We start from the raw sequence: 11,987 nt of genomic DNA on the forward strand, positions 1-11,987 counted from the left end.
TCCCCCTCCCTCTCTCTCCACCCCGTCTCTCTCTGTTTCATTCTCTCATCCCTTCTCCTCTCTCTTTTCTCTCTCTCCTCTCTTTTTTCTCTCTCTCCTCTTTTTTCTTCCTCCTCTCTCCTTCCTTCCCTTATTCTTTCCCTCTCTCCCTTCCTCCTCATACGTCTCTTCCTTCTTCTCCTCCCCCTTCCCTTCCCCTACTCCTTGTCTCTTTCTTTTTCTCATTTATTCTTCTTAATTCCTCTATCTTGGCCCACAATCTATGTATTCCTTTCTCCACTCCTGCCATCTTGGCCTCTCTCTCTATCTCTCTATTTGCCTCCCTTCACCCTGGGACAGGACCAAAGAGAATGGGTTAGACCGAGACCCACTGCACCCCGAACACCTCAGTAAACGTCCATGCACCCTGAGCCCTGCCCAGAGGTACAGCCCCAGCAATGGGCTGAGCCATCAACCCAACGGGCTGCCCCACCCCACGCCTCCCCCACCTCAGCACTACCGCCTCGAGGACATGGCTGTGGCCCACCACTACAGGGACACATACCGGCCTCCTGACCCCCGAGAGCTGCGGGAGCGCCATCGGCAAGTCGGTGAGCAAGCCCCAAGCACCCTGCCTACCCTGGGCAAGGGGTAGGGATGGGGGGAGTCGGGAGGGAGAGATGGCCCTTCGGGGTATGCAGAATAGAAGGCCCCCAGGTCTGAAGGAAGGAAAGGAAGAGCAATAACATGCCTAGGACCTCAGGAGGGACAAAATAGGAGGGAGAAGTGGCCGGGGGTCGAAGGGAAGGCCCTAATGCTGGGCATCGGCCTTTGCATGAGAAATGAGGCTGGCATCCGTGTGGTACAAGTACCCAGGAGCGTGGTACCTGGGAGCCCCCGTTAACCAAGCATCTGAGCAGAAGACCAGCCAACCTTCTGCCTCCTCGAATAGAAGAGAATCGCTTAGGAATAGAATTGGTTGAAGAAGAACTCAGAAGCTACATTTTCCCAGCATCCACATTCCTCCCCATATTCCCACTCCCAAACCCTGAGCTAAATAATGCAAGGCATGTGGGGAGCTGAGGGCTGCTCTAGGGGACCCAGACTCTCTGGACCTGAGGCTGGGACAGCCCCATTGACATGCCCCTTCTGGGCATGGCATGGGGGAGCAGTGTGCAAGGTGCATTGAACACCCACACGGAACCGAACAATTCCCCACTGCCTGGGTCTAGAACCTTCATGCAGAAGGATGTCCAGCGAACAGGCCACCTCCAGGGAGGCAATGCTCATCCTTCTCAGGAGCGAATCTCCAGTTATTTGCTTCCTCTTCACTTCAAGCAGAACACTGATCTAGGCATTCTAGAGGGATCCCTAAAACCCAGAAGGCACACAGAGGCCCTGAATGAGGAGGGGTGTCACCCAAATAACCCACGGGGTGCCTGGCATAGAGTAAGAGCGTATTATATATTTTATCCTAGTCTAAACAAAAATTAAGAAAGTGCAGAGAAACATAGCAGTGCCCACTGGCTAAGGCTGTGCCCACAAACTAAAGGGCCGTAGATTAAAGGAGGGGTTAGAAAGTGGGGAGAGCCTGGAGAGACTCGGGCCTGGGAAGGACCAGCATTGCCCCCTCCCTGCACGGGGCCTGCTAGTTGGCTGTCCTCCTTTCTTCAGGCTTCCAGGCCCCGGCAGCAGGTGATGGTGTCTGGCTCCTTGAATCCCAGGGTCAGGCAGGTGCTAATTCCCACCAGCTCCTGCTAATGCAAAAATAAATGCCAGCTGTCCCTCCAGATTCCAGCCACTATTTTGGTTGAAGGGTTGGCTCAAGTTGCCGGTGACACACGCCTAGGACAGGGTGGCCCAGCACAACTCAGGGAGCTCCACCTCCATCTCCTCCTCACTCTTCCACTCCTCTCCCCCAGCCTTTCAAGAGGGGGAGTCATGGGAAGGGGAGCCCAGGGAAACCCACCAGCCCCAGAGAGGAAGAGCGGCAAACGTGGCCCTCAACCCACTCTGGCCAAGCGAGCCATAACCCATCTTCTAGGCACTGGGGGAGGAGGGAAGGCAGGGAAGAGAAGGAAGGCAAGGAGGAAGCCCCAGGGACAAACATTTTAAAAAGACCCGCTCTTTTGCTTCTAAGAACCTTTAATCCACCCAGTCCTTCGAGAAAATTTCTAAGTGAGATAATATAGTAGGGTCATTTCACATCATGAAAAGAAGCCTAGGCTTGCCCCTGCCTCTGTCCCTTACTACTTGAGCATCCTTGGGGAAGTCCCTTAACTCCCTGGGCCTCAGTTTCCTTCTCTGTAAAGTGTGGAATTTGGACTAGAAGGTCTCCAAGAGCTGAGTTCAAATTTGGCCTCAGATACATCCTATTGACGCATTCACCTACCCCCCAGTGGCCCAACCCTGACCTCTCTTCCACCTTGGAACCAAAGCACAGTACTGATTCTAAGATGGAAAGTAAGAGTTAAAAAAAAGTCTTGTTCTAGAGATGGGGAGCGACGGCAGCAATGGAAGGGTTTTGGCCAACAGAACATGAGGCAAGAGTTGCTTTAGGTCTAGGAAGAAGAGTCTAAGCAGGAAGCATCCATTCCAGCAGGACTCTTTCTTTCCCCTGGAGCTGTGTTCTCAGTTCTTGCCTTTCCCTCTCTCCCAGCCGTGCATGGCTCCCGGCAAGAAGAAGTGATAGACCACAGGCTCACCGACCGAGAGTGGGCAGAGGAGTGGAAGCACCTCAACAATGTAGGTAACCCCGAGTGGCAGCGCAGAAGCCAAGGGCGGGATTGGGTCTGAAATGGGCTTCTTTATAGCCTGACCCATGAAAGGACACCCCAGCCTATCCGATCACACGAGGAGGGCCAGAGAGTCCAATGAGAAGCGGATGGTGCTGCCTTGTAGGCTCATGGTGGGCTTCCCATGCAGGGAACCCAGGAGTTCCTGGGCCACACAGCCAGGCAGCACCTTCTAAGGTCTCTAAGGTCTCTTTGGGTTCTTTGGGTCAAACCTGTGCACCAGGTTCCCTCTCTAAAACTTGAGAAATTTAAAAGCTTATTTCTCAATGCCACAAGACTTAGATCTACCATGAAGTTACCCTCGTTTATTGAAGGCCACTTATATTGCCATCGTGGCTCAGGTATTCTTGGGGAAGGATACAGAAGAAATTTAAAAAAAAAAAAAAAACAGCCCATTCCTTTAGGTTGCCATTATGCTGTTATACTGGAATGGAAAACAGGAGGATGAGGGGAATACAGTGGCCATAGACTGATGCTGGGTTTTAAATTCCTTTTTTAAAATGTTTTCTATTTTCTCCAATTACATTTAAAAATAATTTTTACATTATTTTTATTCAAAAATATTCTATTTCCTCAATTACACATAATAACAATTTTCAACACATGTTTTCTGAAATTCTAAGACCCAAATTGTCTCCCTTCCCCTCCTCCCTCTTGGAGATGTTAAGCAATTTGAACTGGGTTCTTTGTTTATATTCTTTTTAAGAAATTCTTGAGTTCCAAATTCCCTCCCTCCCTCCCTGCCCCTCACCCTGAGATGGTAAGCATCTGATTCTTGTGAATATTATTCCACATAAAATAAGTAGGAAAAATGTTACCCTGTCATATGTATAATAAATATTGAAACAACACCATCCTTGGGGGCAGTTAGGTAGATCGCTCAGTGAATTGAGAGCCAGGCCTAGAGACTGGAAGTCCTGGGTTCAAATTTGACCTCAGACACTACTTCCTGGCTGTGTGACCCTGGGCAAGTCACTTAACCCCCATTGCCTAGCCCAGTGATAGTGAATTTTTAGATACCCAGTGCCCAAACTACAACACAAAACCCACTTGTGGAGATGAGGAGGGGAGCAGCCCAGCCCCGCATCCCTCTGGCTTTCTAGTAACAAATTCTGGAGAACTCTGTGCTGGGGCAATGGTGTGCATGTCCACAGAGGGGGCTCCTAGTTCCTCCTCTGGCACACGTGCCATAAATATAACCCTTACTGCTCTTCTGCCTTGGAAACAATACTTAGTGTCAATTCCAAGACAAAAGGTAAGGGTTCTTTTTTTTTTTTTTAATTTAAAAAAAGAGAGGTGGTTGCCTAGAATGCCTCTTTTCATGGATCATTTTCATCTGTAAAATGAAGGGATTCAACCAGATGATGTTGAAAGACCCTTTTAGTCTCAAAGTCAGCTCATACTGGCTTGAGAGAGCCAATTATTAAATTTTTAATATGAGCATTTACACCTCAGAAATGATCAAATGCTAGATATTAAGAATTAATTTAGTGTTTTGTTGGTTGTCTAGCCTTAAGAATGTGATGGAGAAAATGTTAATAATATAGATTAAATGTAAAAGTATGTCACATATATATTATGTATATATATATACATTATATATATGTATATTTTTTCCCTGAGAGCTGGTTGTTAAACATTAACCAGCACCCTCCCTCTTGCCTGGAATAACATGCCCCACTCTTTAGAGTAAAGCCAACATGCTTCCATGGGGACCAACTCTGGCCTTGGCCCCTCAAGCAACTGAGGAACTGAGTTAAGCATTCACCTGTTTTTCAGAGGAGAGAATAAATGGGTTACCCTCTCCTGTTCCCTAATAGCTCCTGAACTGTATCATGGATATGGTGGAAAAGACGCGGCGTTCTCTCACGGTGCTGCGCCGATGCCAGGAGGCTGACCGGGAGGAGCTTAACCACTGGATCCGGCGTTACAGCGATGCCGAGGACATGAAGAAGGGCCCCATCCCTGCCCCGTCCCGCCCACACAATAATTCCTCCAATTCAGAGGGTCCCCAGTTAGGTACTGATGCTGGCCTGGGCTGAGTTGGGATGATGGGGGAGGAGAGAGGATAGACCAAGCTCCCTCAAGACTCCAAAAAGGGACTTGCCCAAAGTCACCCAAAAAAGAGTGGGAAGGCCTAAACCAAGGCCAGGGGTAAACATTAACCTGTTGGAAGTCAATCTGGCCCCCTCAGGGATGGGGAAAATCCCTGAGGTTCAAGCTGATCCATCCCTTTGGTCCCTTCTAGTTTTCTTGGAATCTCAATTCTGTTATTTCATGATTCTTAGTCATCCTGGTCTGTATGAGGGCCATGTTGGTCTGGGCTAGTGTCCAGCCACAAACCTGCAAAAATAATGCTGATCAGGAACAAGATTCTGCCATGGGACACCAATGCCCAAAGCCCAGCCCTAGGGGGACCTTCTATAGCCCAAGGGCAGAGAGCTGGCCAGCAGCCCAAGAGTCTTTCTGCCCATGGTATAGGAGGGGCCCAGTTACTAGGATTGGCAACTATACCATCCTGAAGTGGGGAGTTGATGTGCCTGCTTAAGGCTTGAAAGCTTATTGCCTTTGGTCTAAAGAGCTAATCACTTTTAATTCTTGTTTATTTAGAAAGTCACCGGGAGTTTGTACCCCGGCCTCTATCCGGTTATATGCCAGAAGAAATCTGGAGAAAAGCTGGTGAGTGTTAAAGAGAAAAATCTCAGGAAAATTCCTATTTTGCCATCCCTCACAGCAAGAGTAAGGAGCAGGTCAGATCTACATCCAGGATACCCGACACACACTCATACACACACACCCCACTCAGCAGAGAAGACAGATTCCCCATCTTGCCAGGAGCTAAGTATTACAACATAGCACTCGATTTTTTTTTTTATCTAAAACTCTTACTATCTTTCTTAGTAGCAACTCCTAGACAGATGGGTGAGGGCTAGGCAGTGGGGATTAAGTGACTTGCCCAGGGTCACACAGCTAGGAAGTATCTGATACCAGATTTGAACCCAGGACCTCCCATCTCCATGCCTGGCTGATCCACTTAGCCACCCCAACACACCACTTTTAAAAGCCACCAGGAATGGACTCTGGTGACAAGAACACTAGAATTGGAGTCAGGGGATCTGGGATCAAATTATAGCCCTCTTGCTTACTACCCACCTAACTTTGGGTGAGTTATTTTTTTCTTTCTTGGCCTTGGCTTCCTCATCTTTAAAATGACTGTTTGGACTTATTCAAATAAGTCCCAATTCAAAAGCACTTAAAAGTTGAAGCAATGATTCCACACAGCAACCCTATGAGTAAAGAATGTCATCATTCTTATAACCATTTTACAGATGGGGAAACTAAGACTCTGAGAACTGAAATGATTCACTTGTTGTTGTATAACCACCCCAGATAGAGTAACCTGGGACTCCTGATTCCAAGTCTACCATTTTTCCTCCTAGATCATACCATGCCATTATATTATCTTGCCTCTAATCAAGGCAGCGTTTCTGAGCAGATGTGGCACTGGACCTGGAGTCAGGAAGACCTGGGTTTAAATCCCACCTTGGGTGCTAACTGTACAGCTGTGGACAAGTCCCTTAAGGGGAGGAAGATAATAGCACCTACCTCCCAGGGCTGTTGTGAGAGTCAGATGAGATAATATTCATAAAGTGTTCACACACACGCTTTCAAATAAGTTCCAGTGTGTTTGCCTGTCTATACCTGCATGCATGTGTACATATTCCTGATTGCCTCCATACATGTGCATGGAAGGCTGGGTAAGTTTAGGAGAAAGAGACTGGTTCTGGAGTCAGAGAATAAGAAGAGCTAATGTTTCTCTAACACCTTCTCTCTGTGCTAAAAGCCCATTACAAATATCTCGTTGGCTCCTCGCAACGACCCTGGGAAGAAGGTGCTGTTATCATCCCCATTTTACAACTGGGGAAACTGAGGCAGGCAGTGTGTAGATGACTTGCCCAGAGTCACACAGCTAATAAATGTCTAAATCTAGATCTGTCTCCAGACCCAGCACTCACTCTGTCCTCCAAGAGGACCTAGGTTCAAATCCCGTCTCTGAAGCCCTTAGACAAGGCTCTCCTTGGACTTCAGTTTTTTTCATCTACAAAATGAGAGGGCTCAGGCTCAGTGGCCTCCACGGTCCCTGCTGGTTCTTGTTGCGTGATGCCGTGATCCTGAATGCACACATACGTGCCCGTGCCCACACACGCTCAAACACGCAAGTTCACACCTGGAGTCTGAGTCATCCTTTCCAGGCTCCCCGTGGTTGCCCTACAGGGACGTCTGGTCCATCCTACAGACTAACGTGGTGACCCTCCCCTCACGCTGCCTTTCAGAGGAAGCTGTGAATGAGGTCAAGCGCCAGGCGATGTCCGAGCTGCAGAAGGCCGTGTCGGACGCAGAGCGTAAAGCCCACGAACTCATCACGACTGAGCGAGCGAAGATGGAGCGGGCCCTGGCCGAGGCCAAGCGGCAGGCCTCCGAGGATGCCCTGACCGTCGTCAATCAGCAGGAAGACTCCAGCGAGGTAGGGCCTTCCATTCCTTTCTGCTGTCAAATCTGCCCCCAACTCCCTCTGCCTTCCTAGGGCAGGGATTGAGGGGTGGGAACAACCTCCCACCTCCAAGCAAAGAGCTGTTCAACCAGAGATGTGGGGACAGGCAACGGGGCCTCCTGGGTTCTCTTCTCATCTTCTCCTCTTCCCTTCTCTGACTTCTTGGAGCTCTATCCCAGGGCCCCAAAGTGCCAGGCTTGACAAGGCTAACAAAGTGGGCATCCTTAGACACACACTCTGGGGATTAATGAGAATAGTCTTCTTTCTTCTAAAACCAAGAGCAAAGTTCTTGAAGAAGGATTTTCTCTTCCCCCTTTCCCAGTAGGAAAACAATAGTGGAATGAGCTCTAACTCTGCAGGGATATATATACATATATATAGCGCCACGCCACCCCATCCCTTTCTGAAGGTCCTGGATTCAAATCTCCCCTCTGATGCTTATGCCTTATGTAAACTTCAGCAAATCACTTTACAACACTCCCTCCTCCTCCAGGCCTCAGGCTTTTGATTTGTAAAATGTGTGGCTCTAAAATCTCTTCCTGTAAGAGTCATTCCGAATTTTCCTTAAGAAGACTCTCCTTCCCTTGAAGGATGGACAGTTTCTTTAGAAACTGTCTCCTCTGGGCAGCTAGGTGGTCCAGTGGATATAGAGAGAGACCCAAAGTGGAGAGGACCTGGGTTCAAATTTGGCTTCAGACACTTTTAAGTGACCCTGGGAAAGTCACTTAACCCCAATTGCCTAATCCTTTCCACTCTTCTGCATTGGGACCAATATTTAATATAGATTCCAAGATGGAAGGTAAGGGCTTAAAAAAAAGAATTAATACTAAGACAAAGTAAGGATTCAAAAAAAAAAAAAAAAGAACTGATAAGGTAAGGGTTTTTTAAAAAAGAAACAGTCTCCTCTGCCTAAAGTGGCTTAAAGATGGTCCTTGAGAGAATTGATAGAACTATGCCTTTTCCAATCAAATGAGTCCATTCTCTGGGGTTCTACCACTTTGTTCCTGCCCCTTCTTTACTTCCTGTGCTATGTCTTCTTCCCCTTGGTTGAAAAATCTACCCTTTGGAACACAAGTCTATACAGTCTAGAATAGGTGCCAAACTCAAATAAAAAAGGGGGTCTTAAGCTTGGGTGGTGCAGTGGATAGAGCACTGACCTTGGAATCAGGAACATTCATCTTCCGGAGCTCAAATCTGGCCTCAGATACTTAATATCTGGATGACCCTGGGCAAGTCACTTCACTTTGCCTCTATTTTCTCATCTGTCAAATGAGCTAGAAAGAGAAATGGCAAAATGACTCCAGTATCTTTGCCAAGAAAACCCCAAATAGGGTCACGAAGAGTCAGACATGACTGAAACAACCTGTGGGCAGCCTATTGACTTAGTTTTCAAATGTCCTTTTATCTATATTTCACCTTAGGCTGTTAAGTATTTCCCAATTACATTTTAATCTGGTTCTGGCCACAACTGGGAGTTTTTCATTGTCTGATAACTCTCATCCAGACCATCAGCACCTGGGATGTGGCCGTTGGTTGCTTTTAACCCCTTTTAATTCCTTAAAAATGATTCCTGAGGGCCTTCCAATTAATTAGGGCATCCCACTGGAGGAAACCTTTGGGTAGCCCAAAGGCAGTCAGCAAGCCACAGAGCCCAGGGTCCCTGGGCTGCCCTTCCCCCTTCCTTAGGCAGCCAGGTTGGGGCAGTCAAGCTTAGGGTTCTGGAAAGCAATAAGGGAAACCCAGGGATGTTCTCGGGGCCCAGGTTCAGCCTTCCCCAAAAGGTCCCTGAAAAGAGAACAAAAGGGGAAATCCCTTGGACTGCCTCAGAGATGCAGAGCCCTGGAGCCCCTCGTTGACTGGGAGGCCATCTTTCTAGTCCACCTCCTTTATTTCACACATGAGGAAACTGGTGGAAAGGAGCAGAGCCAGCATTTGGCCTCCAGCCCTGTGAATCCGAGTTCTGTGCATTTTCCACGATCATTATTAGACCTGGGAAAGCATTTAAAGATCCTGGTCCCAACTTGAGACTCATCATCTAGAGTCCATTCGGATCTACTGACTAATTTGATTCAAAACAACCCCCCAAAATCGTTCTTCCCATTTTACAGAGAAGAAAACTGAGTAACTTCCCAAGGTCATCCAAGTAGGTCAGAGTAACGGAGCCCCGGTAAGAGAAAGCCTAGTTCAGACCCACATTTCTTCCGACTCGAGGCTCGGATTCGCCTTTTGCTTGCCCTCTCTGGGCATCCGTAGAGGAGAGGAGCGGGGCGGGGTGTTAGCCCAGCGAGGGTTCCCCCACCCGCCCGCACACCTGACGCTGCCCTCTGTCCCCCCCCCACCCCCAGAGCTGTTGGAACTGTGGGCGCAAAGCCAGCGAGACCTGCAGCGGCTGCAACACTGCCCGCTACTGCGGCTCCTTCTGCCAGCACAAGGACTGGGAGAAACACCACCACGTGTGTGGCCAGACACTCCAGGGCCTTCAGGCAGCCGCGGGCCCCACTCCGGCCAACGGGGTGGGGCTGGGCGGGGTGGGCCCCGCCCAGCCGGACGTAGTAGCCGTGGCCGTGGCCACCAGCCCCAGCGAGACCAGCTCGGCAGCCGCCTCCCGCTCGGGCACCCCGGCCACTCCAGCTCCCCTGGAAACTGCCTCCCGCTAGCCCCATCGAGGGGGAGGAAGATACAATGGAAACCGAGAACCTACAAGTCACTGCTGCTACTGCTTTTCTCCAAAAGAAAAAAAAAAACTGCATTCAATGCAACTTCCTCAGCTACCTGACGATTTCATTCGACCTCCAAACGACCTCTATCTATTCTAGTGATCCTCACAGATCTTCAAAACTGGGCTTTAAAAGTGGATTTCACAAAGAAAGTACAACCCTTCTTCTCCGTTAATCTGTCTTTCTGTCTTGTCAGTTTCCCTCTTGTCTCTTTCTCTCTGGTCTCTTTCTCTCTTGTCTCTTTCTCTCTTTCTCTCTCTCTCTCCTCTCCTCTCACGTTCTCACACACTTTCTTGTTTTCAATTTTAAAAAAAAATTGGTGGCTTATATTTTCAGTGAAGATTTTTGTTGGGGGAGGGTGGGGGGGAGGGGAGCTTGTTCCTTGATTTGGGCATGTTTCTTTTGTTTTTCCCCAGAAGAGCTACTCAGAAATGGACAGAGAAAACTGTGGGGTTTTCATTTTTGAGTGTTTTCTTTTCTTTTCTTTTTTCAATGAAAAAGGGAAAAAGAGAACTGTTCTTTTTATAGCTGGATACTCTGCCAAACTGCCCCCCTTGTGTGATGGGAGGGGCAGGTGCAGCAAAGACGGTAAGAAGGATGACAATTTCTGATGCAAGAAATGTTTTTGGGTTTTATTTTGGTTTTATTTTTTTTTAATGTCAAAACTCTTTGGCTTTAAGGAAAAAAATCCAAAAAGGTTTTTAAAAACAAAAGTAAAGGAAGCTTACTTGTAAACTACCTTGCTAGCTAGCCAAGAATACCAGATACACCTCTGCTCCAAAGGAAATCCAAAAAGCAAACTCTCACAAGAAAACCAATCCAGACTTCTTTTTGTCACTGCCAAAGTATTTTTTTTCCTGTTTTATTACTCTTGGGTTTGTTTGATCTGGGGCTGGTTGGTTGGTTTTTTTGTCTTTTGGTTGGGGGTTTGCATTTTCAGATGGGGGGGGGAGCCCCAGATCTTTTTTCTCTTTTTAAAAAAAAAATTTTTTTTTAATCAAACAAGGACACTCTGTTTTGTCCCAACCAAACAATGATGACCGCTCAGCTGGTGAGTCAATGGCACCAGCAGTGAAGAATGAAGCCCCCAGCCCCATTTTACCAGCTCAGCTCTCAGGCTTTGGATCTCTCTCCCCCTTTCTGCCAGACTATGGGATTTGCATCCGTGGCTTCAGAGTTTGGTTATTAAACATGAATAAAGGAAAAGGAAAAAAAAATCATCATGATTGACCAAGCCCAGGAAAAAATTTAAAAACCTAGTATGGTGTGTATAGGCATGTGTGCGTGGATGCATATATGTGCGAGTGGGTGTGTGTGTGGATGCGTAAGGGGAAGATACCTCTATTTTCCCACCCTCAATGGATTTTCAACGCATTTAATTTTTCCGATGATGAAAAACAAAGTGCTAAAAAAGTGTTCCTTTCCAGAGAGAGCATTATCCCGAAACAAAACTGTGACAATCTTTTGGATTGATTCTTGACTGCTTTTCAGAGCATGAGCAGATAGCAACTTATACCAATACTTTCTGCTTCTTGTTTTTGTCCTCTACCTCTCTTCTCTCCATTTCCCCCACCCCCTTGTCACAGTATCTCCTTATTCCTGTTCTCCTCTCTTCCACACTTTTGCAGGAAAATTCAACAAAACAAACAAACAACAGGAAAAAAAAAAACCACCACAACCCACCTTTGTATTCTGCCCCCATCCTACCTTCTGAAGACTATTTTGATTGCCTGTATATAATCCCTTGCTTTTGTGTCCAGTTGTTTCCCAGATGTTTTTTCCTCTGCTCCTTTGATGGAACATGATAGATCTTTTCATTTGAACATTTTCCCTATAATATCACTGGCACCCTTTTGCCCCCTTTCCCTTGTCCCCCTCTCCCCCTTCCAACTCTCACAAGGATTCCTAGGAGGAAATGAAGGAGAAAGAAAATTAATACTTGTA

At 47.5% G+C, this 11,987-nt stretch overlaps 1 protein-coding gene across 5 annotated transcripts in view; it reads left to right on the top strand.

Moving 5' to 3' along the window:
* Nucleotides 1-10,263, top strand: part of CBFA2T3 (CBFA2/RUNX1 partner transcriptional co-repressor 3) — a 119,222-nt gene extending 108,959 nt beyond the window's left edge. For 4 of the 5 annotated variants that reach the window (XM_044663177.1, XM_044663172.1, XM_044663173.1 and 1 more), the window contains 6 exons: nucleotides 340-590; nucleotides 2,639-2,724; nucleotides 4,595-4,793; nucleotides 5,385-5,453; nucleotides 7,109-7,299; nucleotides 9,672-10,263. In XM_044663177.1, coding sequence (XP_044519112.1) covers nucleotides 340-590; nucleotides 2,639-2,724; nucleotides 4,595-4,793; nucleotides 5,385-5,453; nucleotides 7,109-7,299; nucleotides 9,672-9,983 — 1,108 coding nt within the window. In that variant the 3' untranslated portion in view covers nucleotides 9,984-10,263. The remainder of the gene's footprint in view (nucleotides 1-339; nucleotides 591-2,638; nucleotides 2,725-4,594; nucleotides 4,794-5,384; nucleotides 5,454-7,108; nucleotides 7,300-9,671) is intronic. The other variant, XM_044663176.1, reaches the window with a different exon arrangement.
* Nucleotides 10,264-11,987: the final 1,724 nt, after the last annotated feature.

Source organism: Gracilinanus agilis, chromosome 2, assembly GCF_016433145.1.
Source record: "Gracilinanus agilis isolate LMUSP501 chromosome 2, AgileGrace, whole genome shotgun sequence".
In the NCBI taxonomy this organism is placed as follows: domain Eukaryota; kingdom Metazoa; phylum Chordata; class Mammalia; order Didelphimorphia; family Didelphidae; genus Gracilinanus; species Gracilinanus agilis.